The sequence below is a fragment of the Amblyomma mixtum genome, chromosome 10, assembly GCF_055824585.1.
Source record: "Amblyomma mixtum isolate Tamu chromosome 10, ASM5582458v1, whole genome shotgun sequence".
In the NCBI taxonomy this organism is placed as follows: Eukaryota; Metazoa; Arthropoda; class Arachnida; order Ixodida; family Ixodidae; genus Amblyomma; species Amblyomma mixtum.
In genome coordinates this window covers 6,659,101-6,684,903 of record NC_143021.1, presented here as the reverse complement: position 1 = coordinate 6,684,903, position 25,803 = coordinate 6,659,101, and the positions used below count along the sequence as shown (strand labels likewise).

General features: G+C 47.6%; 1 protein-coding gene across 1 annotated transcript in view; it reads right to left on the bottom strand.

Annotated features, from left to right (window-relative positions):
- LOC149325062 (seizure 6-like protein 2) overlaps window positions 1-25,803 on the bottom strand; it is a 125,616-nt gene that overhangs the window by 65,438 nt on the left and 34,375 nt on the right. Inside the window, exons 4-5 of the mRNA XM_089562426.1 lie at window positions 24,175-24,576; window positions 14,772-14,996 (exon numbers count right to left, since the gene is read on the bottom strand). Of these exons, the coding sequence (XP_089418552.1) occupies window positions 14,772-14,996; window positions 24,175-24,576 (627 nt within the window). The remainder of the gene's footprint in view (window positions 1-14,771; window positions 14,997-24,174; window positions 24,577-25,803) is intronic.

The window sequence follows — 25,803 nt, the reverse complement described above, 5'->3', positions numbered from 1 at the left end:
TACCCTAGTGGGCGGTTCTTTGAGGGTATATATGTAGAGGTTGGCGCCTTTTCTCAAATAAAGTTGCAGTCAGCGCTCGTGTGTGTTTTCCTCGTCTTGTGTCCTTGTGTAGCATGCGCTGTTGAAAAAATTATTGCGATCCAAAGAGCTATAGTTTTCGGTTACAGTTCTGCAACGATATCTAAACAATAATTTGCATCTGAATCGTGGAAGCCGCCTTTTGTAAAGGATATTTTGGCATCCGCACGACCTAGAAGAAAATATTTTTGATTTTTGTACAGAAGCATCATGGAGCGTCCGCGGTCTCGCGTTTATCAGGTTCTTGGATCTTCACATTGTTCTCCGTGCTTCACTGTGTGGCTCTGGTCCCTGTGTACGCTTCCCGGTGCTTCAGAGGCAAGGAGCCCGTCGTTTGTACATAGAATACATTAGGGAACGAGTTCCCGCTTCCATCACTGCTGCAAAACAGAACGCAGACTTTCGAAACGCCCAGGAAAATTAGTCGCCTTGTGCTCCCGCTCGGAAATACTCTCGCTGGGCAGATTAATACGAGGATATCCGATCGCGTAAATCAGCTTACTACAAGAAGCCAAGACCGCCGCCGCGGTGGCTCAGCGGTTATGGTGCTCGGCTGCTGACCCGAAAGACGCGGATTCGATCCCGGCCGCGGCGGTCGACTTTCGATGGAGGAGAAACTCTAGAGGCCCGTGTACTGTGCGATGTCAGTGCACGTTAAAGAACCCCAGGTGGTCGAAATTTCCGGAGCCCTCCACTGCGGCGTCTCTCATAGCCTTAGTCGATTTGGGACGTTAAACCCCATAAACCAACCAACCTACAAGAAGCCAAGAAGCCGCGCTCTGGCTCAAAACGAGAACAGTCAAAGAATAGGCACCCGATCGTGGCAAAGACTGCACCAACATTAGGGGCTTGCCACGGATTATATACAGCTCAGATTATATACAGCTGGATTATATACAGCTGTATTTCTGGATATACAGCTCCACCTTCCTGAGAAGACTCGTGTAAGCTATAATGCATTTAGGAAATCATTTCATCGTGTCCTACATTCTAAATTATTCGACAAGCTCCGTGCCACTGGCATTAATTCAAAAGTAATAACCTGGATAAAATCTTATTTCACAGGTCGCATGCAGTCTGTTGAAATGAACAATGCACAATCCGAACGACTGAACGTTTTCTCCGGGGTCCCACAGGGATCCGTCTAGGGACCGATCCTTTTCCTAATATATATCAACGATATCCATGCCTGCGCTGAACCTGGAATAGCAATAAGGCTCTTCGCTGACAACTGCGTGCTGTACAGAACGGTACGTACACCGGACGACCAGTTAAAGTTAAATTCTTCTGTAAATAACATTGCCAGGTGGTGCGAAACATCGGGAATGGAAATTAGTATCAACAAAACGTCTTGCATCCCATTTACCCATAAAAAAGTGTCTCTTGTATATTCTTACAATTTTTTAGGATCACACATAATGAGGGCGGATACGGTGAAATATTTAGGCGTTACATTTACCCATAAGCTAAGCTGCGACACTTACATAGCCAACACGTGTGCAAAAGCATTGAAACAGCTCGGCTTGCTCCGTAGAAAACTGTCGGCAGCTCCTCCTCATGTAAAGCTAACAGCCTATAATACCTTGAGTACGGCACCATCATTTGGAGTCTTCATCAGCCATACCTCAGCGAAGAACTTCAAAAAATTCAAAACAAGGCCCTTCAGTTTATTTACTCCTGCTAGTTACGCCGTGACAGCGTTTCTTCCCTGCGAGCTAAAGCGCATATCTCTACCCTTGCTTGTCGGCGACGCGAAGCCTCGATGAAGTTTATTTTTCTTCTTTACTGCAATCGTATAAGAATTGATAAAAATCCGTACATCAAGGCACCTTGTCATCGTCCAAAGTGATTAAACCATGAAAAGTGCATCAGACCCATCCGAGCGCGATGCAACACATATAAATTCTCATTTTTCCCGTTAGCCATTGAAGAATGGAATAATCTGCCTCACGAATTCATGGAGGACGTCTCTCTTGATATCTTTTTGCAAAACGTGGAGTCATTTTTGGAAAAACAGAATTTGCAATAAAAAAAATAACTTCTACGATGCCTCAATTTATTCAGCGCGAGTGTTCAGTTTAATATTTTTTTGTGCTTGTGCTTTTTGACTATCATGTTTGACCTTGTTGTATCTCTTCGTTGTTTTGTCGTTCTTCTTTCCCGTATTTTAGCTGCATCGAAATGAACGTATATGGCAATGCGCATGTCCTTTGACAGTCTCTTAAAGAACTGCATATTTGTTATCTGCCTATTTGCCATGGTCTATCCTACTGCAGTGCACATGTTTTTTTTTTATCTTGTGTATATTATACTAGATATGCTATTGCCTTGTATAACTGTCCCATTATTTTGCCCAATCCTGTAACAGCCTAATTAGGCTTAGAGCATGCTTAAACAACTAAAGCTAAGGAATGAAAAGCACTGATCAAATAAATACAAAGGCCCGCGGTAAAGCACGAATTCGCTACTTAATTAGCATTTACCGGAACTTGGCTCGCTTGAACACGAGACGCAACTCAAGTTGACGAGTAAAACTTCCAAGCCATAACTAGGGGGGCGGTGGCATTGAACTTTACATGAGAGAACAGATGTCGTTCTGCCGTGTGGAAAACGTCTTCACACTCCGGCTCTACGCAGCCGTCCATCTGGGCGAGGAGGCAGTTAGCTCCCCGTAGTGGGGGAAGCGGAAGCAGCGACGGCAGTGCCCCCTATACGGCTACCCCGGAGAGGGCCTCTTTTGTATCCGGTCAGCGCCGCACGCCCCCGTCGCCTCCCGCGGAATGGCATTGCTCCAAGCATGCCGCGCGCACGGGAAGACGCGGTCGCGCACTGCCGCCATTCTCGACCGCCGCCCATAACTGGCAAGTTGCGTACCTGCCCCTCCTTCTACTTCCGAGGAATGCCTCGTTGATGTTTTTCTCGCACCCTCAGCGCTTTATTTGCAAGTCTAATAAATAGTATACTCCTGTAAACGCCTTGTCGTTCCTCCCTTTGCTACCTCGAGTATACACGAACACCTCCGAATTTAGTGGACGAAAACGCTGCATCCGCTATGTCACCACAGCTTTCATGGGCGACTACGAACTTATCGCTGCGAATCCTTTCTTCGCCGTATTTGTACCGCATTTGTAGAGCATCGCCACTCTTCTGGATGCGTACCTTAATGCTACAAAAATCTTTCAGAAACGTTCCTATATCCTAACTGTCTCCTTTAAAACACCACAGTGGTTATAAGCAAATAATTGAATAATAATGTGCTCTCCGCGTATTCCTCTGCTTGCAAGCTACTTCTTATCGTCCGATAAGCGGAACAAGATAGCGTGATTTACGTGTCTACCAATCTAACCACCAATAACGAGTCGCTAATTCATTTGCACTTTGCGAGCTGTTCAGATTACAATGTCGCCGATGTAGTCCACTCCTCCCCACAAGCTTAACAAATTTTGCAAGCTCATAAATTTCCGCGCTTCTTCCAAAGAACACATATGTGCAGGGTGTCGAACCGGAACCGAACCCGAACCCTAGACCGGAACCGAACCCGAATTTTCGCCCGGAACCGGAACCGAACCGAACCCATAAATTTTTCGCCATCTTGGAACTGAACCCGAACCGGAACGATTCAAAGGAACCGTTCCGAACCGGTTCGGGACCCGGTTCAGCGCCACTTTTTTTCATCTCGGCATACTTCTTGTTTTCGGACAAAATGAGATGATCTAGCGCGTAGATTTACCCTCCCGTAGCTGTCTGCGCTGGGAAGTGCGAAAATGGTACCCAGTATATGCGACAGCAAACTTACAGGAAGTCTAGTGCCTGGGAAAAAGTCTAATTGACGCTTCTGCAATGTACTACCGCCAATTCTTTGTGCGTCAGGTTTATGTGAAATCTTGAGTTATTACTCCTCCCCTTTTACATATTTGCGTAAATCTTTAATCAAAATGTTAGGACTGCTCTAACTCAGTAAAGTACTAAAGACACCAAATTTTTTGCTTGCGTGCTTTCTTCTTTCAAACGATGTGTTAGACGTTGGTGTACACGGAGCATGGCGTGGTATTTCACCAACACACAATAAATAATTTATATTTCAATTTCTTCATGACCCTGTTTCGGTTTCACCAACATAACGATGGCTGTGACGTGTAGAGGAAATTAAGTCGCGTGAGGTGCAATAAAACGGCAATATAACTGCTGATACGTTGTTCGTTGTAAGTATAGGTCTTGAAGCTGGCTGATTTAAGTGCTATAGTGAGTCAAAACAACGTATCAGCGTTTCTATTAGTTTTCTCGTGCCTCACTGGACCTAAAGTTGAAATCATGTAACAACCATCATTTGGTTGATGAAAACGGAACAGCATGGGAGAAAAAATTGTTTTCTAAATTATTTAGTGGCAGTAGGCGAATACCACACGGTGGTCCATGTATTCTAATATCTGTGGCGTAATTTGAAAGAAGAAAACAGGCAATAAAACTGGGTGTCTACAGTCATTTAAGCACCGATTAAGAATGCCTTCCTTTTCTTTGGGTCATTTCCCACAAATAGATGAAATATTAGCGCGAGGATCCAACAACGTTGTGACGGTGGTTTTTGAGGAAAGGAAATGGCGCAGTAACTGTCTGATTTCTTGATGGACACCTGAACCACGCCGTAAGGAAGGGAGGAAGGTGGGAGTGAAGGAAAAATCAGAAACAGGCGCAGTAGGCGTACACCGAATAAGTAACCGAGCGCCCTAACCACTGAGCCACCGCAGTGGGTACTGCAACATTTACTTTTGTAGGCGCTCATTATCTCAAACAGCAGGTTCTAAATAAAACCCCTCACGATGTAGCTCAACAAAGAAAAAAAAGGCTGAATAGCTGTGGAGCTCGGCTGCTGATTCCAAAAATACAAAGACCAGCGTGCTTCCTCGCACGCCGAAAATCCCCAGCTGGTCCTCGATAATATGGAGCCCTCCACTACACGGTCCATCCTATAGCCACAATGTCTACTCGACACATTAAACCCGAGATATTCCTACTATTATTACCAAAAGAAGGATGTATAAATTGGTACAGCTTGTTTTGTTTTTAGAATCCGTATATTCTTGTTTGTGCGCGACGGAAATAAGCAACGAAAGGCGGGTTCTTGGCAACGGTGGAGATGTACTAATAAGAAAAAAATTAAATACCGAATACTCAAAAGGGCAATGCGGAAATATATGCGCTCGCTGGCATGCGATAGTGATTACGCATAGAAAGATACTACTGCGATTAAATGTAACTGCGATGAAGTGATTTCGTTATCCCTATTCGCTGAAATCGTTCTGCTTCTAAGAAAAAATTGCTGCCAGTCACCCGCGCGCGGCTCCATCCGCTGTTCTCTCACTGCTCGATCTTAAATTCTCTGTCTGGCGACTTATATCTACTTCTCGCTGTCATACTTCCCATTCGTAGTGTCTGACACGATTGGCTTATGACTGTTGGCGTTTTTTTCGTACAACGCTTGGGCGACTGAATACGTTGAGCCTTCACAACAATCTGCCTCGGCTATATCGGGTACAGGTGGGTGATGGGGGTAGAAAGATGAGTGAAAGTTTTTGAAGGTGCATTTTTACCAGTGAATGCCCGAATGTGCGCCCACCGGAGTGCGCATCAAGGATGGAGGCTGCACACACACACACACACACACACACACACACACACACACACACACACACACACACACACACACACACACACACACACACACACACACACACACACACACACACACGCACGCACGCACACGCGCGCACACACGCACACACACGCACGCACGCACATGCACACGCACACGCACACACACGCGCACACGCACACACGCACACACACACACACACACACACACACACACAGTGCGGTTATTTTTGGGAAAGCAGGCTATAGTGCTAACGCAGTAAAAAGAACAACTAACAGGGTTTGTATACTCTATATCCTCTGACTCCGAGTGGGATTCGTACCAATGGCGGCGCAACAGAAAACTCTCTTTACAGATGCTTTAGGCTATTCGGCTATCTTGTAGGCTTCTTTTTATGGTTGTTGCATGGAATATTTGGAACCTTTCTGACCCTTTGTGGCAGATTGAAACTACAGTTGAGCCCATCTATAACGAGCCTGACGGTGACGCGGCTTCCGTTCGTTATATCTGATGTTCGTAGCAAGTGGATTCTTCGTACAACAGCCATAAACACTAAGGCCACTAAAAATGGCGTCTATTTCTTATAAACTGCGTTATTCGTGCCTGCTTGTGCAAAGCAGAGCCTGTCGCGGCTCTTTCCAAGCTATCTAGGGCGGTCATTTAATCATCGTCGAGACCTTGTTGCCAGCTATCAAATTTAGGGACAGGGTATAACTAATCATGAATGAGATGTGCATGGCAGTTGGTGGCAGGTCGGCCCCATAAATGAGATTCCTGGCAGTAGGGAGAACTCGCCCATGGTGTTCAACGTCTCTGTCAGAGCATGCACTTCTGCGATTGTGTGGTCGGCAGGAACGTAGTTATCCGAGAAAACATCTGCATGGCTATGGATCAACGTAGCGCTGCCAGAAATCTGCATGAGTCTGGTCACGCGTGTTTGCGAGCTTCTTCTGTCGTTCCTGCATGGGATGATGCAGCGACGAACTAGCGCAGCGCTTGTGGCGCAGAATGCATCAGTTGCACTGTCCGCTGTGTGACAATGCCTGCACATGGTAGCGGCGCAAAAGATGGAGACAACTGGGCAGGCTATGCATACCACTTGACCGTCATGGCCAGCAAGGATTTCAGAATTATCAATCGCTGCTTTTAGTTGATCCTTCGGAGCAATAGCGCGAACAGGACAAGGGACCAAGGACGAGTAGACACACACAGCGCTGTGTGTCTACTCGTCCGTGGTCCCTTGACCTGTTGGCGCTATTGCTTCGAAGTATGAACCAACAAGCCAGGATTTCAACGTTTTTAGTTGATCCGCGACCATGGTCAGTAGCTTCGCTTTCGACGATGCCCCCGTCTCACGCACACCGCGCTTCTTCCATACGGGATGCTTTGCCGAGCCTGCGAACGCGTAGGCAATGATTGCCCTCGTAGGCCATCGACGCGGGTTTGGCCGGCGGTTACTTACTATTTCAATAGAGAGTTATAGCATATCGTTACCGTGTTTAATTTATCGTTTACATTGTTACCAGACGCTGGAGTTTGCGGTTAGCGCTGCGCAGGGCGGTGCCGCCTTTTAATTGCACTTCTGGGTCGACATGTTCTTTCCGGTTGAGAGACACTTTTTCATCTGCGTGCTTAGTGGAAGCACGACCTCTTCAACTTCGAGGGTAGTTTACCGCGCCTCCTCGTTCGCTATAGCCGCGTGGTGCGGCCAGACTTGTTCGTTGCATCTCCGACAAATTGCCATTATGCATATATGAATAATGGAAATTCATATTTTGACGGTAGCACCGCATCCGCTCGTAATAAACGAGGGTTCGTTATATCTGCGGCCGTTAAAGTGGGCTCGTCTAGCTGCACATCCGCGGAATTCGCTTTAATACACTGGTATCAAGAAAGTCCAAGCAGGGCTGCAGATGTATGAGTAGAGGAAGTAATGGCCGATCGCAACATTTGTCATCTGCCTTGTGGAGAGGCCGTACAGGTAAGTGAAAGCGAAGAGTGAGAAAACCGAATGAATCAACACAAAGTTTTCTCGCCAGCACGTCCAGAAAAGACAGGCAAGAACTTAGTCGCCTATTAAGCATAGCTGCCAGAAAGGAGTTGTTTGTAGTTTTGAAAATAAATGCCTGAAACAATTTGGTGGACAAATGGTGCATGCCAGATTAACCACTCTTTATCACTCAATCAAGGGCGCAAAAAATTCTGTTGACGCAAACGTTGCCTTTCATAGCGCCCCAAGAAAAGTCGCAAACATTCGGTGTAGTGCAAGTATATCTGCTTCCTCGCACAATGCTGCACTTGCAAGAATGTTGCAGCTCAAGGTCGCAAACAAACAGGTTGCCAATTTCTTTGGTTTGGTTTATTGGATTTTAACGTCCCAAAGCGACTCTGGCTATGCGAAACACCGTAGTGAAGGGCTGCGGAAATTTCGACCACCTGGGGTTCTTTGAGGTGCACTGAAATCGCACAGTACACAAGCCTCTAGAATTTCGCCTTCATCGAAATTCGACCGCCGCGGCCGGGATCGAACTCGCGTCTTTCGGGTCCGCAGCCGAACGCCGTAACCACTGAGCCACCGCGGCGGTGAAATTCGAAGACTATCTTCCATAGTAGACGGCACTCCCCTATCCCCTGGACCTCACCCAATTGCCAAAAAAGCCTGACTCCTTATCTACCAAACTGATAGATGGTGAAGCAACAAACTCATCTGCTTCCTTCCGGATAACATAGGCCTCGACCAACTCCCTACATATGCAAACAGGGTTATTAAACAGGACACTTGTCTTATCTACTGGGGGAATCAATTGTTGCACTCGCTGCAATGCAAAGCCAAGTTGTACGACACCGCTACTTTTTCCCCCCATCTGTAATGCTCGAACAAATGCTCATTGCTTCCCCACTTAGAAAGACAAGTCTCCTGCTTATTCACCCTGATCGAATTGGTAGCGAGATGGTGGAGGCCTTTATGATCAGGAAGGAAGCAGATGAGCGTGCTTGTTCACCATCCATCAACTTCGTAGATAAGGAGTCTGACTTTCTTGGCAACTGTGTGAGGTCCAGAAGATAGGGGAGTGCTGTCTACTATGGAAGATAGTCTTCGAATTTCGTTGAAACAGATGTCATGACTCGACATTGATGTGCATGCGCAGTATATTTGTTTTATTTTTAATCTTTGTTGTTCTGTTTTTTGGATTGTTCACTGTGTCCTGCGCCTTCATATACTTTTCCGAAAATGTAATAACCTGTTGTTAGTCAGCGTCTGTGTCGTCTCCAGTCTTCCCTTTGTCCTGTTTACTGCGCTTCTTAAGCATGAACCCTTACAAACTGGCACAGTTTTATGTTCTCGTAAACAAATCTTTGCATTTTTTTTATACCGATGTGCCAGAAAAAAGAAAACGCATAGCAAATTGACTGAAACTCATCTGCGTTCTATTTTTTTTTTTGTCCTGAACCCGTTTGAACCCGTTTGAACCGGTTCGGGATGGTCCGAACCGGTTCGAACCGGAACGGAATGGCCCTCTGGAGCCGAACCCGGAACTGAACCCGAAAGGCGTGAACCCGAACCGGAACCGAACCCGAAAAAATGCCGGTTCGACACTCTGGGAAGTCCTACCCATTGAAGGAGGCATAACCAGAGATCTTCTTACCCAGAGGAAATTTGGAGCGCTGGAGATGCATCACGAACCACACAGTGAGGCTCGGAAGCAAACCCCTGGGCTCCAAACTTTTGACAAAGGCTGTACGTTGAGTGCGAAGACTGCGCTGTTCGTTGCTTCCAGATGTCAGTTGCGGCAAGCAGTACACGTGGGACAGACCAGGCGCTGTCTCAACGACCGGCTGCGCGAGCACAACAACGCACGAAGTTGGACCGGGGGCTTCCAGGCCATTCACTGCAGTAAGTGGCGGGACTGTGCTGCGCTCCTAAATCAGTACCGCGTCCTTTGAAGAAGTCGAGATCAACTTACTTGAGAGATCTTTTGTGGCACAAAAAAAACAGCACCACTGGAAACTAACCGGGGCAGTTCAAAGCATATTTCATTATCTGGAAAAGAGCTTGCGTTCCTCAGTATGACCTATAGTAACAAATGACGTTTTTTTTTTTTTGCTGCTATTGCAATTCCCGTGCTTGAGTATGCGCATAAAGCCCATGCGGTTTTCACCGACACATCAGTTATAAGTAGCCCTCGTCCTTGTCAGTCTCTCCCTGTAACCACGTTCATTGTACCGCCTCCGAAAATGTATCTATCAGGGAACAAAAGTTTTATACACCACGCGGTGGGAGCCGGAGCAACGGAAAACTGCGGCATTTTGGCGAGCTAGAGCACAGAACATTGAAACGAGCCAAGCGACATGCCTGCTGATAATAAAGGTCAGCACTGGCTGTCTCCATCCCAGACGCCGCCTGTAGATGGCGTTGAAACGCAGTTTTCCGCTGTTACGGCTCCCGCCGCGTGGAGTACACCACTTTTGTCGCCGATAGTGCATGCACCAACTATTCTGATCAGCCACCGTTCTCTATTTCAGTCGTCGCGAGACGTATACTTCCGACTCATTACGATAACATCTGCTGCATACAGGTTGGCAATGCAGGCGGTGAAATTAAAAATGCAGTCATGGGTAGCAGTGGCGTAGCCAGAAATTTTTTCCGGGGGGGGGGGGGGGGGGGGGGGGGGGGGGGGGCGTGATCCAGCGTGACCTCCTCATAGAATTTGTGGAGGGATCCAACGCAAGAATAATAGCTGCATTGCCATATTGGCAATGCTGTTGTGTATTAGACAACGCTACGCACTGTCTAGACAAGTGAAATATGCATTTTTTAGCTTAAAAGAATGTATTCGTACGTCTTAAAAATCGTGGCAGACATAATTGATGCCAGTGCTTCCATGTTTTTGCGTATTTAATAAATATCACACGAAGTCTACAACTATATCGCCCGCAACCAGCAAAGCAGTGCATGCCGCTGATATGAAAAATGTAAAGGCCATGAAATGAGCAAGTATAGGAAAAATATTTTAATTCATCTTTGTCCTTCAAGAACCTTTACATTTTTCTGCATATGCAAAGGCCAGGGAAAAATCTCAACGACGCTGTCATTCGTGTCAGTGTACTGCACAGAGGCAGTTGTCACTGGTCATGTATTTCGAGTGATTGCACCAAAATTTTAGTCGCAACAGCGAGCACATGTATAAACGAGGAGTTCTGCAAAATGTGCATTATAAGTGCGAAGATAAAATTGAGTATTAGAAATGCGAAGATACAACTTGATAAAGGACAAAAAAATGTCAGTGGAATCAAAGTATGTATCCACAAAACCTCGGAACAAGATATTTAAATACACGTATGTCTCCATTAAATCTAGTATCTAAGCAAAAGCCACTTTATATAATTCGTCAAACAAGGAAAATAAGCATCTTGCGCAATTTCAGATAGTAAACTTTGCATACGAAAAGATAGACGATCGAGGCAAGACCAAAACTATGGCAGCAGAACTCGCGATATGTACTTGGGCCATGCTGCGGTCGGTGACAGTTCGAAAAAAATTCGAGGGAGACAGAAGCCCCATAAGCTCCCACCCGCCGACCCCCTGGCTACGCCCCTGCTGGGTACAAAGTAATAGTATGCTCGGAGAACTTCAGGACTGGTTCAGAAGGGGTAGGCGTTTAGGCGATATCCTGTTCGTGCTAACCCAATGCATAAAAATAACTAACACGGAAAACAGACGTCTGTTTTAGTCTTTCTAGACATAAGCGGTGCATATGACAACGTGAACAGGGAACTCCTGCGGAACATATTAAAAGATGAAGGCACCGGTCATGAGGTAATTGATTTTCTCCAGAAAATACACCGAGATAATAAAGTTGAAATTACTTCGGAAGTGATAAGAAGTACCACATCTGTGGAGAAAAACAAATGATTAAAGTAAGGCTGTCCTCTATGCCGGCTGCTGTTCATGCTTTATATGATAAATATGGAAAGAAGGCTACAGGAAGTAATTTAGGTTATAATCTGAGGCGAAAACGTCGTTGAGCAACGACTCCCGGGTTTAATGCATGCGGGCGATATAATACTGTTAGCAGATAGCCAGGAAGATTTACAAACTCTGGTTATTCTTGTGGAGACGAAGGAGACGCTCTAGGTTTCAGTTTTAGCGCAGCTAAGCCAGGTTTGATGATTTTCAACGATACAACTGATCAGGTGCTTAGAATACAAGGCCATGAAATACCCAGAGTGGCCAAATACAAATATCTTAGAATATGGCTAAACGAAAGCAGATATACACGAAAAAGCACGAACAGTCTCTTTGGGCAAAAGGGCCAAGAGACGCCGGGATAATGAAACATGGGACATTATGAGGGTACAACAAATATGAAGTACTGAGAGGTATTTGGAAAGGAACAATGGTGCCAGGGCTTACTTTCGGCAATGCGGTTCTGTGCTTAAGGGCAGAAGTTCAGTCGAGATTAGAAGTAAAGCAGACAGCAGTTGGAAGATTAGCACTAGGTGCCCACGGCAAAACCACAAACGAGGTAGTAGAAGGGATATGGGCTGGGCATCGTTCGAAGCACGGGAAGCTAAGAGTCAAATACTATATGAAGAACACCTGAGGAAACTGGACGATTACACGTGGGCAGCAAAGAAAGGTATTTAAATAATTATACAGAGAGAGCGTTGAGTCACAGCACAGGGCAAGAACAGATGTACACCCAGAAACTTCGTGTCGGTAGGCCGTTAAACTGTGCTGCTGTCGCGCTGTACCTCCGCCCGGAGACACCGTGTGACACGACGTCAGGGAATTTTGTTCGCAGAGCGCTCCCAAAAGCAACAGCGAGCACTGGAGTCTGTCCCCGAACAGCGTCAGCGTCTCAAAACGAACTCTCCACTTTAGCAGCGCGCCTAAAACCACCCTGGGTGATGTGATGCCTAACTATTTGTAAAAAATACGACAATGTTTATGGATGAAGAACTAAGAGAAGCGGCCGCGTAAATCATAAGAGAATTGCTTACGCTTAATCCCTAGCGCATTCGGGCGTGACGATTTTTTTTTCTTCTGACGCATGCGCAGTTTGTAGTCGCATACGGAGTTGAGGGCGAATGGTCCGGCGCCCTGTTTCGCCTAGGCAGCGCACTAAGACTTACAGTTGAAAAAAAAAATTCTAGGGGCACTTTGGCTCCCTGAAGTGCTGCAAGGCGAAAGTCTTTACTGGCGCACTGTTTGGAATTTGCTTTATTTTTTTAATTTCTTAATTTGTCTTATTTATATTTATTTATTTTGTTCCTTATTTTTATTGTTTATATTTGCAATTATTTTTTCTCATTTCTTCATTTCCTAATTTTTATTTATGTTTTCATTTTTATTTCCAACTTTTTATTTTTTCTTCATTTTTTTATTTCAGTGGGTGACCTCATTACTATGAATGCGCGCACTCTGATGTCATAACCATTTCGACCAACCGAAAAGCGTGATACCTCTGCTGACAACATTTTAAGGCGGAAGCCTTTAATGTCTCATCGTTGTAAGCAGGAGCTGTCGACAGAAATGTCACGCTTTTCAGTTGGTCGAAACGGTCGTGACGTCACAGTGCGCGAATTTCAAACGGGGCCAATTGTACTTTGGCTACTAACCATGCAACCAATTAAAGGGACCGTATAGTGATGCTCCAAGTAAGTTTGACTGAGTTTAGTTAATTGCTTACTTAACCCAATTAGTCCAATTAACCTTTCTATTCAGACTAGATAAATAAATAAAACTGAGTAAGAAATTGGCCGAGCTTGGGAATCGAACCCCGGTCTCCAGAGTGCGAGTCGAGCACGCTACCACTCCGCCATGCCAGCTTGATGGTTTGGAATGAACAAAGGTGCCTCTATATAGTGAATACGGTGTCTTCGTTCACTCCCATCTTCCTCCCTTCCCGTTACGGCGAGGTTTAGGTGTCCACCGAGATATGAGAGACAGATACATTTCCTTTCCTCAAAAACCAATTTATCGATGAGCAAGGCGTATTTGTCCGCGTTTCAGATTGGTCCAAATTGTCGTGACGTCACCAAGCGCGAATTTTGACGGGTGTCCACCGAAATATGTGAGACAGTTATTGCGCAACTTCCTTCCCTCAAATACAATTTTCGATTAGTGTCTACTGAGATATGTGACACAGTTAATGCGTAATTTCCTTTCCTCAAATACAATTTTCATTTTCTTCACTACGGCCCCTCTTTCTTCTTTCACTCACACTTCCGCCCTTCCTGTACCGTGCGGCTCAGGTGTCCACCGAGAGGACAGAGAATTACAACCCCATTTCCTTTCCTCAAAAAGCGTTGCGTTCAAAGGGCAACGCATCGCGCCGAACGGGTGGTGGCGTTCCGTGGACTCCCTGGCAGCGCTAAAACACGCTGTCGCGTTCCACTCCTAAAGGCGAGGCTTAAGAGTCATTAATTGGCAGTTAATTAATGCACCAACAAAATGGGAAGTGAACAATCGCGTAGCAGAATGCAGCACTCAGGCTTTCGCCTTTCACCACTTTAGCCGCTAAAGTTCCTCGTAATTTTTGTCGACATCGATGAGGCATTAAAGGCTTTCGCCTTAATGCCTTAGCGAGCACGACGTCACACCATTTTTTTCTCATTCTAGACAACACTTTTTCACAGCTTTCGGCTCGAATACGGTGTATGGGAGTACAGGACTGCGACAACGTTGACGCTTTCGGCCGCAGCAGTCCCACAGGAATTAGTGTACACCAAACGGGCCTACGGCGCAGATTTGGTCTCGACATCGGAGGAGACCGCTTCCAGCGCCCAGTTGTGGTCTGTTTTCGTACGCCCTCATTCTGTCTTCACTCAGCGCCTTAAACAAACGGATAAGTGACAACTGGCCTCCTCTCTCCAATGCTGCCCCTCTGTCCGGAGAAACGGCCAATCAAGAAGCCGGGCATGCAGCCGGCAGATGAACACGGATGCCATGTCGGATCTACCTTCTAAAAACACGAGGAAGCAGCAGTAAAACGCGGCCGAGGAGTCTGGCGATTTTTAAACGTGCGGTGCCACTTACCCGATCCGACATGTCGCTCTGGGGCAAGGGGTCTAGCGCCTCTTCGGAGGCTGTCGGCTGCGGTGAGCTGGCAAACGTCGCTTCTGTCGTGGCCGGAGCCGCCCAAGGCTCCGTGGTCTCCGCTTCAGTCGTGGTGACATCCGATGCCACAGTGGTCGCGCCCGCCTCGGCTACCGTGGACCCACGCTGATCGCCAAGCTCGTCCTCTGCTGAGCTGACCACGTCCTGCAAAAGAAAAAAAAGAATTGCCGACGATTACGTTACTTCCTAATGCGAAATTTGAGCGCAGCTCATCAGCTCTTCCAGCTTTTCGATAGATTGAGGCAAAGAATTCGAGCAAGACAATGTACGTACGATTACAGACAACTTGTTTTTTTTTTCACACGTATTCCTTTTTCAAAAACACTCCACTAACCGTTCTTGATTGTCTTGAAGGAAGCTTTGTGGACGGATAAATAGATAGATATGCGCTCGACTTGCTGCACAAATGCATGGTTCTCAAAGACGAGGTCTCCGCAAGTATTTCGCGAGGTTGTCACAGCTGTGGGAGCCGTTAAGAGCGAGATGAACGGGATGTTCTCTCGCATAAGTGGTAAGAAATTCCCACTTGTCTTTATATCTACATTAAAGTCAGCACCCACCCTCCCATGCTGGCAGGTGGCAGCGTTTTTGGCACAACGTTGTCAATGCCAAAGCATGCAACGCTCGTCTGTCACTACCGCCACGTAGCTTAAAGCACGATTGAGGTATCCACTGTTCCAAGAGGGCAGTTCTGCGCCTTCCCTCTGGTTCAGGTGTCAACCGAAATGTGTGAGACAGATACTGCGCATTTCGTTTCCTCGAAAACAACTTTACAAATTTTTCCCTCTGCTTTCCAAGCCCCCGCTCTATTAGTTTCGCAGCTGTGGGAGACAGATACTGCGCATTTCCTTTAGTAAAAAAGAATACCGAAGACACTTCGGAAATTCTGAAGTGTGCTTGGCGAAAGCCTTGTGGCCAACCCACTGCCGCTTCCTCGAAACGCTTGGCGCGGAATCACTGTGCCGCTTCGGAGCCATGCGCCTCACTCACTCGACTGCAACGAGACGTCTGGGGAAGGAGCGGTGTTGTAGCTGCCACCGCCGACGCGCGCGCGCTCGTTCTACCGCTATTGTGTGAGGTCGCGGTTGCTACGCACAGCTGCGCGCTCCACTGGCGCGCCGGTTGCTAAGGAGAGGAGGAGGCTACGCTTTTTTACTTTCTCCTTTCCAAGCTCCCGCTCCATTGCTTTCGCAGCTTAGAGGGCGTCCACTGCTGGTTACAACGGACAACGGCGACGGCAACAGCGACTCGAAACGCAGAAACGGGCGCCTACGAGATGCGCTCTAAGACAAAACTTGTTTTTGAGGGAACTGCGCCGTGAGGGAAGGGATAAAGGAGGGAGTGAGAAAAGAAAGAAAGAGGTTCCGTAGTGCAGGGCTCCAAATGACCACCTGTGGTAAACATGGAGTCCACACTATATCTGATTCTGAAGAAAGGGAAGGCGCAATGATGTTTTCATTTATCAACTCATACCGCACCGTGAAAAAGTGAAGGAAGTAGCGAAGGAAGAGAGAAAGAGGGGCAGCAGTTTTGGACAAACTTCGACAGCCTCAGGTTCTTTAACGTGCACTGAGGCGGGAGTCATCGCCTCCATCGAAGAGAGGCGAACACCGCGTACTCGTATCGACTCACAAAACAATGAACCGCTGCAGCCGCGCAGCAAAGATGGACACGTTAACGGTTCAAGCTTATTTTAGCAAGACCTAAATAAAAGGAACTGCTCCACCCCCCTCGCAATGCGGCCAGTGTTTTGTAACACAGGTCGAGATTGGGGGCCGGGGGGGGGCGGGGGGCTTTATTATAATTCTACCTATATTGAAAATAGCGCCAGTACGAAGGCTGCAGATCTGACGACAGACGTCCTGGAGCACCTGGCCAGCACTCGACCACTACGAGCAGTATTTGCAACTGCTGTTAGTATAGCTCCACTGTTATTCTCTAGAGAACAAGTAAGAGGCCGTATTGATAACTGATGGCGACACTTTAAAGCCGCTGGCAGTGGACGGGTGAGAGCACAGGTGATGTCGCCTGTCGCTCAGATACAAAGCGGAAGAGGCGTAACAGTTTTTATCTTCTCTCATCACTGATGTTTAGTATGTTCGTTCTGGGCGTCCATGCACTCGGGCCACGCACATCGGCAGTCGCTGGATGGGCGGTGATATGTTTTGCCGGGCTAGTAGCGTGTTCCACCAGGCATCGGGTCCAAGAGCACCGCTGCTGTGCCGACGGAGGAAGGATCGTGGGCCGGAGACAGGGAGTAGGGGAAGTGAAGGAAAAACTGTATTCACATATTTACATGATTATTTACAAGCAAAGACAAACAAGGTAAAAACTGAGAAGTCTCAGGGAAACGCTGAGGGAAATCTCTCAAGGAATGGCTTATGGAACCGCTCAGGGGATTGCTCTCGATGAACGTGCCGAGCGCCTTAAATAGACCCTCCCGAGATCTTCCCGCCTTTTTCCGACCAATCGTAGGGACTTCGCCCGGGTGCTCCAAGGTCGTTCACCGCTTCGTCGTCTTCCTCGGCTGAGGCCCTTGGATACCCGGAAGTGTCCAGAAGAGCGTGTTGTCGGGCTAGTCGTTTCCGGCCAGGTGGAAACTATATCTTGTTTCAAGAAAATGCCCCAAAGGCGAACACCCGCTGCGGCGTCACCCCGCTGTTGACAAAAGAGCGAGGCGCGGTTGCATGGCAGACGCTCGTCTCCGCAGGTGGCAGCAGGCGTTGAGACATGTCACCCTGACAGATGCACACACAAAGTCGCAGGGTCAATACTGCTGCGTTGGGTGCCGTTTAAGGGGGACTCCGGAAAACATGTCGTGGCAGTTAGGCAGAAGTGGTGGTACGTGGAATCCAGGAGTCGAATGCGTCCCTCGTGTTCGGTTCCACCTGTCAGGAGGTTGCATGGGAGCGCGTGCATGAAAAAAGACCACTTTCGCAGAACCACGCACTGCCTCTGGGCATGGCCTAAGTGGATACAGATTTAATTTAATAATTTAATAATCTCTTTATTTGTGTCGTAGGGTACACGGTCGACACTGTGACGGGAACACATAAAGATGTGTTCCCGTCACATAAAGAAGATGTGACGGGAACACATAAAAAGAGCTAGGGGGGGGGGGGGGGGGTAGAGACACAACAGCGGATAATTCAAGCTTCAGGGCGTGACAAGTAATGCAGGTATGCCACCGCAGCAGAGTTCTAAGTATCAGAATCAGAGGGTTTATTTCCACAGAAAATGTTACAAAAAGTGCTACACATTATCAATCCGCCGCGGTGGCTCAGGGGTTATGATGCTCGGCTGCTGACCCGAAAGACGCCGGTTCGATCCCGGCCGCGGCGGTCGAATTTCGATGCAGTAGAAATTCTAGAGGCCCGTGTACTGTGCGGTGTCAGTGCACGTTAAAGAGCCCCAGGTGGTGGAAATTTCCGGAGCCCTCCACTACGGCGTCTCTCATAGCCTGAGTCGCTTGGGGACGCCAAGCCCCCATAAACCAGACCAACTAAACCAACATTATGAACCGGCTACAGGAGCACTGTGCGGACCCAACGGGTGCCGAACGTGACGTCAAATGTTTTAAACGGGACGTATGCGACCCTGGACATGTTTATGGCCTCGCCGAGAATAATTCAAAGAGGGCGGTAGAACAACATCTCACCTGTCATGAAATGTGCGACGCCTGTCATTTAAATCTTTTCACGTCAGGTATTTATCGGTGAAAAGACAGACCGCGTATAATAACGCGATGGTGTTAAGAGACCCTTTCAGCGGTAAAGCCGGCATCGGCGTTGTGTCGAAAATATCCGGATTGGTCGAGAGGATCATGACGTCACAACTGCAGACCTCGCGAGGCCAATTCAAAGGCCCCACAATGATCACAGTACAACTGTCATCGTGTCTCCACAAAGTTCCCTATTGGTCTGCAGGGTTGTGACGTCATTCCACCACCATTACCCAGTGTCTCTTAAAAAAGCTTGGTTTGGTTTATTGGGGTTTAACGTCCCGAAGCAACTCAGGCTATGAGGGACGCCGTAGTGAAGGGCTCCGGAAATTTCGACCACCTGGAGTTCTTTAACGTGCACTGACATCGCACATCACACGGGCCTCTAGAATTTCACCTCCATCGAAATTCAGCCGCGACTGCGCTGAAAAGAAAAATGGTCGAGCCGGGATTGGGACTGCTGCCCCGTCGGTCACGAGCCGGGTGCGCTACCCCTCCATCACTGAGGAACGCTCGATCGTCTCGGTTAAAGGGAGGGCCCATGTATCTGGTGCTAAAAACAAAAAAAAAATGGCAATCTCGGGAATGTCAACTTCATACAATCGCGAAAGGCAGCATAAAACCTCAGCCCGGTTCATTTGCAACCCTCGTCACAGAGCCGCCATTTTCATAAAGTATACTATAATAACGCAACTCTGCATTTGCTTTGGGTTAAATCGCCAGAGTAAATGCCATTTCACTGTAACCGTATTCCCGCAATGTCTTTAATCTCATCAGCGTACTTAACTTTCCACCGCCCCCTGCTACGCTTGCCTTCTCTTGGTATCCACTTCCTTACCCTTAAGGACCAGCGGTTATCTTGCCTCCTCATTAACGCCCTGTCCAAGTCCATTTCTTCTTCATCCCTGACCCACTGCGCCCTCTTCCTGTCTCGCAACGATAGAGCTATCACTTTTTTCTCCACAGCTTGCTCTGTTGTCTCCAACTTAAGTTGAATGCTTTTAGTCCCCCAGACATACTGAATCTTAATAAATTGGTACAGATAACAATAATCGCGACAGTAATAGAAAGCTTTAAGGCCACTGTTCTATAACTTACTGCTTTAAGTTGCCGCTCGTTTCTTTCATAGCTCCTTATATGGACAGCCATAATGCCACAACACTTTTTCCCTGACGCCCCGGCGGCGATTCGGCGTCCAGACCCGCACGCGGTAACCTTGCTCGTGTGGCGTGTCGCCAGGGCTGGGCAAGATACTTCAAAATAGTATCTTCGATACGATACTCGATACCTTTGAAAATTGTATCTGCGATACAGATACAAAATACAGTACCGAAATCAATTTTCGATACAGATACTCGATACTGTATCTTCGATACTTCGATATATCACTAAAATATCAAATATAATACAGGTTATATTACGACTAACAAAGTTTACATGACTGAAATCACTGTCTAATAATTCCGGTAATATAATTGGAGAACTTAGGAAATGTACGCGTGGTTTCTGTAACCTTTAGTGTATTTCTATGGAGCACTTTTCCTGAAAGGACTTATAAATGAATCCGACCGCATGGATCTGTTGAAGCTCCGCTGTCTGCGCAGTTGGCCTTGTTAGAACTTTAATTTGGACTAAAGCCATATACCAGGTGTCCCAGCTAAATGTAAACAAGCTTTTAAAAAACACGGGGTGTCCTAGCCGTCTGAAACCAAATGAGGGTTGTTTAGAGTCGCGTGACCTAGTCCGCAGTATTTTTTTCATTCTTCAAGGTTGATTAATTAGTTAAGCTTAATTAACTAACTTTTTATTTATTGACTTAGGAACAAAGTGTCAATGGAAAAGTTGTAGGAACAAAGTGTCAATGGAAAAGTTGTAGATCGCTTCGAGAAACAGTTTACTGAGACATTTGCAGCAAAGTAATATTCACGTAAAGTAATTTTTTTACCGCCCTTTAACCATAACCCGCACAATAAGAAAAAGCTTCCACATGACAACTGTGCCACTTCGACGTCCCAAGACGCGCCTTAAAGAATAAAATCCATTTTTTCTGAAGTCCTCTTCTCGATGAGACTTTGGGTGCACATTGGGGCAGAGAAGTGAGCGAGCAGCTGGTCACGTGATAACTTTCTTTTAAAGCCAATAAATGAAGCTACGTAAATCGTAACTTGACGGAAACAGCACTACTAGCGGTTTTTCGAGGAGATCTAAAACTTTTGCATTGACATTTTCTTCCTGAAGTTTCCTGAAGTATTAAAAAGGTAGCTAATTAAACTGAACTAATTAATTAACTTTTAAGCGCGAAAAAAATACTCAAGACTAGGCCACGTGACTATGAATAACCCTGAGTTGGGTTCACTGCATGACTAAGACACTTCGCCTTTTTTAAAAGTTTGGTTACTTTTAGCTGGGACACCCGGTTATATGTTGAAGTGATCGCTTCCGTAAGCAGCCTAGCGAAAAATCATTTAACCCAAAGTTCCTCATACGAACCAATCTGTGAGCACTTGGCTACATGAATAAACCTGAAACGTTTTCTGTTTTCGGTTCGATATATTATAGAGTACTTACCCGATGGCCTGTGCCTTTGATCAAACTAAATGATGCAAGCTCCGTGCGCTTGGGAACCGAACAGTTAGTTTGCCAGTACTGCGATAACAAACTTCTGATGCTGAAACTATTCTTTAAAAGCTGGAATTAAAACAACAACAAGTAAAATGGCTGAACGTTTTTATTAGGCTAAAGGTATTTGCTCGAACCGCCGGTCCGAAAGAGCCCCGCGATGTGGGCGCGCTATAAGGGAGGCAAATGAAAAAAGCCTCTCTACAGGAGCAGACGAGCACGTCGCAGTATTATACTTGACCAAGGCGCCTCTTATCAATGGATAAGAATGAAGCATAGCCACATCAACTCGAGGATCTTGTAAATAATTGAGAAACTGAAGCTTCACTAACGCCTTCTGAGAGCTACGGCTGGTTATACCGCTTGTCTCTTCAAATGAAAAGAATGCGTCAGCTGACGCATTTGATGCTGCTGGCGCCGATGATCCCACTGCCTCGCGTGCGGAAGAATGCGCGGCTTGTGTTGTGTTGACATGTCGACAACAGCTTCTTCTGTAAGCTTCTGAGCATGACGGCGGAAGTCTTCCATTTCTGCTGGCAACCACCGCAACTTGAAATAGGGGTGTATAACAGCAGCAACTGTTGCCTCTTCTGCGCTCGGTTTCATCTTTAAAAGATGGTCAAACCTGCGGGTGAATCCATTCCTAACTCCGAGAAACGCTGATCCAGAAGTGGTAGCTTGGGAGTTTGCTAAAAAGCAGCGAATGTGCTGCCGCCAGTCTTGTACTACCGCCTGAGCGAGCGCTTTTACAGGTTTTTTTTTTGTATCGAGTATCGTAAAATACACGATACACTAAAAATGTATTTTCGATACCGATACTCCGATACTCTAGTTTTCAGCACGCGATACCTAATACCGATACACAAAATGTATCGAAAGATAGTATCGAAGATACATGTATTTTCGATACTGCCCATGACTGCGTGTCGCGACACCATGGCGCCAGGCATCGATGCAGCCGGGCGAGCTGTCGGGGCTGCAGGTAAGCGCCGTTGGTGTTGTCCTCGCCGGTGACGTTCAGCAGCATGCTACCGAGCCTGGCATATGCTTCTGCGCCATTAACATCGTCTAGCTACCCCTATATGCGTTTTCTGGAGGTCAAAGGCCTCACCCACACCACATAAATTAATCCTCTCCTTACTCCCGCAAACTTCTCACCTCACCTTCTGCCGTAATCCGTTGCGTTTCCCTTGACGACCATCGGTCATCAGCGGACCGCCCTCGGGATGTTCAGTTCCACTTGACGACCTAGGACATCAATAACTCGCGTTTGTCGTCGCCAAACCCACTCTGCTCTCTTCCTGTCTCTAGACCTAATTTCAGCTTCATATCGATGCCGGAAACGTAGAGCATCCATCTGGCGTACAAGAAGCATGCTGCACGAGTCGCGATGTCGCTGCCATTATCTTGGAGTAAAAAACAGTGACGACTTCCGATCAACTGAACAGCCGCACTTGATCCCGGCAAGCAAAACCGTTACATTGCTCAAAGTTCAAACATAATAGAGAGACTCACTGATATAATAAAGAGAACGCGCCCACTCACCAGAATTGGATTTAACGACGCCGGTGCAGTACATGGCCAGCACTTGCTGTATAAATATAGCAGTTTCATGGCATGGACAACCCTAAGTAGTACAGGAAAGTACTGTACAGGCGCGGACAAAAGTAAACGGAGCATGCAACTATCTTCGAATATTTTTCACGCGTCACCTAATTGAGATTTACAACAGTGGTGCGCGTATGCTGGTAGCGGAGGTTGGTGGGCTTTCTTGTAGAGAAACAGCGCTTCTTCATTACCAATGGAGAATGCGTGATTGCACTTCGAACGCAATCGCGTGCTCCGTTTACTTATGGCCGCGCCTGTACAGTAAGTAAGTACAAAGTAAGTACAGGAAAGGAAGACGTCCGAGATATTGTGTTCGGTGACGGCACACACGGCAAAACGTGTGAAATGGTCTTTTCAAACGCTCTGTGATGCCGCTGGTCTGCGGATGATGCAAAGTTGTCCCCCGCTCTGGATTGTTTGATCGTAGATTTCAGTGCAGGATGGTTGGCGTTAGCGTCCGGACGTTGTTCAGTTGCCCGAGATGATGACTGTGATGGAGCCATGCCTCAAGAGGATGCTAGTAGCGTTCGGCACGGCCTTTGCATCGGCGCGATGGGTCCCAACTACGATCCACTAGTTGAGAGATGTCAGCTTAGGAGAGCGGCCAGATACATTCACTCCAGTCCTGTCGACGCGCCTTTTTCAAACAGTGCAACGCACTAGAGAACGATAGACACGGCGACCAAAACGAACACGGATTTGCGGATATGTTTTCATATAATACGGAATCTGCTTTCCCGTCATCCCGTATGAGCCACTCACGCGAAATGTTTTCATGGGATTCTCAGTATAGCATGTAAGGACTGCGTATTTCCGACACGGTTGCGATTAGAGCCGTGATAAAAAATTCAGGGGGCACTTGGGCTCTCTAAAAGTGCTGCAAGGCGAAAGCCTTTCCTGCCGCACTGTTTAGCATTGACTGCGAGACTGTTTGTGCTGTGCTAGTGCTTTATTTGACTACACACCTTTACCACACATTCCAATTGCACACTTTGACTGCCGACTTCGACTGCTTCTTTAGCACGACTCTCTCTCTGCTTCGATGAGCTCTATTATATCTATGGCTCTGTTCGCAGTAATGAGGTATGTAATGTGGTCACCCACGGACGCCTCACGCCCCCTGTCGGAGTGGACGACAACTATTTTATTAGTTGTGGACGACGTCAGCTCCAAAAGGGGGCATCAGGCATCCGTGGGTGACCTCATTTTACTGCGAATCCGCGCACTCTGACGTCATAACCTTTCGACCAACCGAAAAGCGCGACACCTCTGCTGACAACCTTCTGGCGACAACGATGAGGCATTAAAGGCTTTCGCCTTAAAACACCAGGGCGCTACCGGAATCGCCACGCGTCGCATCCGAGGCCCCCTCACCTGCCCAGTGTTGTTGGCCACGCACTGCGGCGGCGGTGCGCTCCACCGACCCGACGGCAGGCACTCGGCGCCGGGCTCTCCGCGCATGTCGTGGCCTCGGTGGCAGCGGTAGGCCACGCGCGTTCCCACCACCGGGCCGTGCTGCTGCGTCAACAGCGCCTGGCCTCCTCCCTCGGGCGCCCCGGGCTCGGGGCAGGAGGTCGCGTACTCCATGTACAGCAGGGCGTCGTCCAGCGGCTGCGCCGCCGTCAGCAGCACCACGAGCAGCCGGTTGGACGCGGTGGTGACGTTGAGCGGCTGTGGCCCGCTCGCATTGTTGCCCAGCGGCCTGCTCTCGTCGCCATCGAACAGGTACAGCTCGGCGGGCCGCGGAACACGCAGCTGCTTGAAAGCCGCCCACACCTGCGGCAGACACGCACTCTGAGGTGACGTCACTTTAATTGATTTTTTTTCCATTCGTCCAACCTAAAGTACATAATTTCGGCCGAACGCGACCAAAAATTTTTCCTGGTTTGATTGTCATTTGCAATCCAATAAAAATCATCGCTCACGATAGAGGCACCACATGGTCAGCTGAGCTAGTTTCTTTAAGTGCTTTTGCAAAATAGACACCAATAATCCCGGTAAGTGAAGCCTAAACTCGTTCCTTTCGAATCGCGCCAGGCGTTACCTTCTCTGCTCGAGAAGCTCCCCATCGGGAATGCGCCAAGCGTCCAGTTACGCTGCCGATCGTGACGCGCATATTGCCTCTATGGTGCCCTAGCAAATACGGAAGCATACATTGTGCTGCAACTTGGTGCACACTTAACAAGCTTTGATGCGAGCAATATTTTGCTATTTATTTTTCTTTCATGCACGCATGTAAAGATTGTTTTTTGTGGCGTTCGTCTCCCACCTATGAGGCTGTTTCCAGCAAAGCATGACGTGTCAAGGCAATTTTGACTCGATAGCGTTCTCACGGGCTCGTCGTGAGAACGACGACAACGTTCTCACGGTGTCGTCCATGAGCGTGAGCGAAAAATCCCCAGAGAAGAAAATTAGGAGGCAGATGGGCCACCTAGGTCCTTGCGGCGTCATCGCCACTTGCCCATCGGATCATGGCCACCGCGGTAGGTGGCACTCAAATCAACGAACGGCCGATAGAGATTGTTCGCCGAGGTCAACCTGGTCACCCCACGGCCGGCACCGCCTGGCATCGCAAAACAGCGGTGCTTCGCTTACATCACTTCGCCAGGAGTGGACTCCCAGGGATCTGTGAATCGTGCACAGCAATAACTAGGCGTGGGATTCCTCATCTATCAGCATATAGCTGGCAACATCGAGGAGTTTTAAAGTATTAACGAGAGGGTGGCAGCTATCATAATTGGGCTTAGTAAGAGATATAAGGTGAAGGTGGTGCAGGTCTACGCGCCTACATCAAGCCATGATGACCAGAGCGTTGAAACCTTCTATAAGGATGCGGAATCGGCGATGACCAAAGTAAAATCACAGTACACTGTACTGATGGGCAAAGTAAAATCACAGTACACTGTACTGATGGGCGACTTCAATGCGAAGGTAGGCAAGAAGCAAGCTGGAGACCAGGAGGTAGATGACTCTGGCATGCAGTCGGCGTAGTCAGGCTGATGA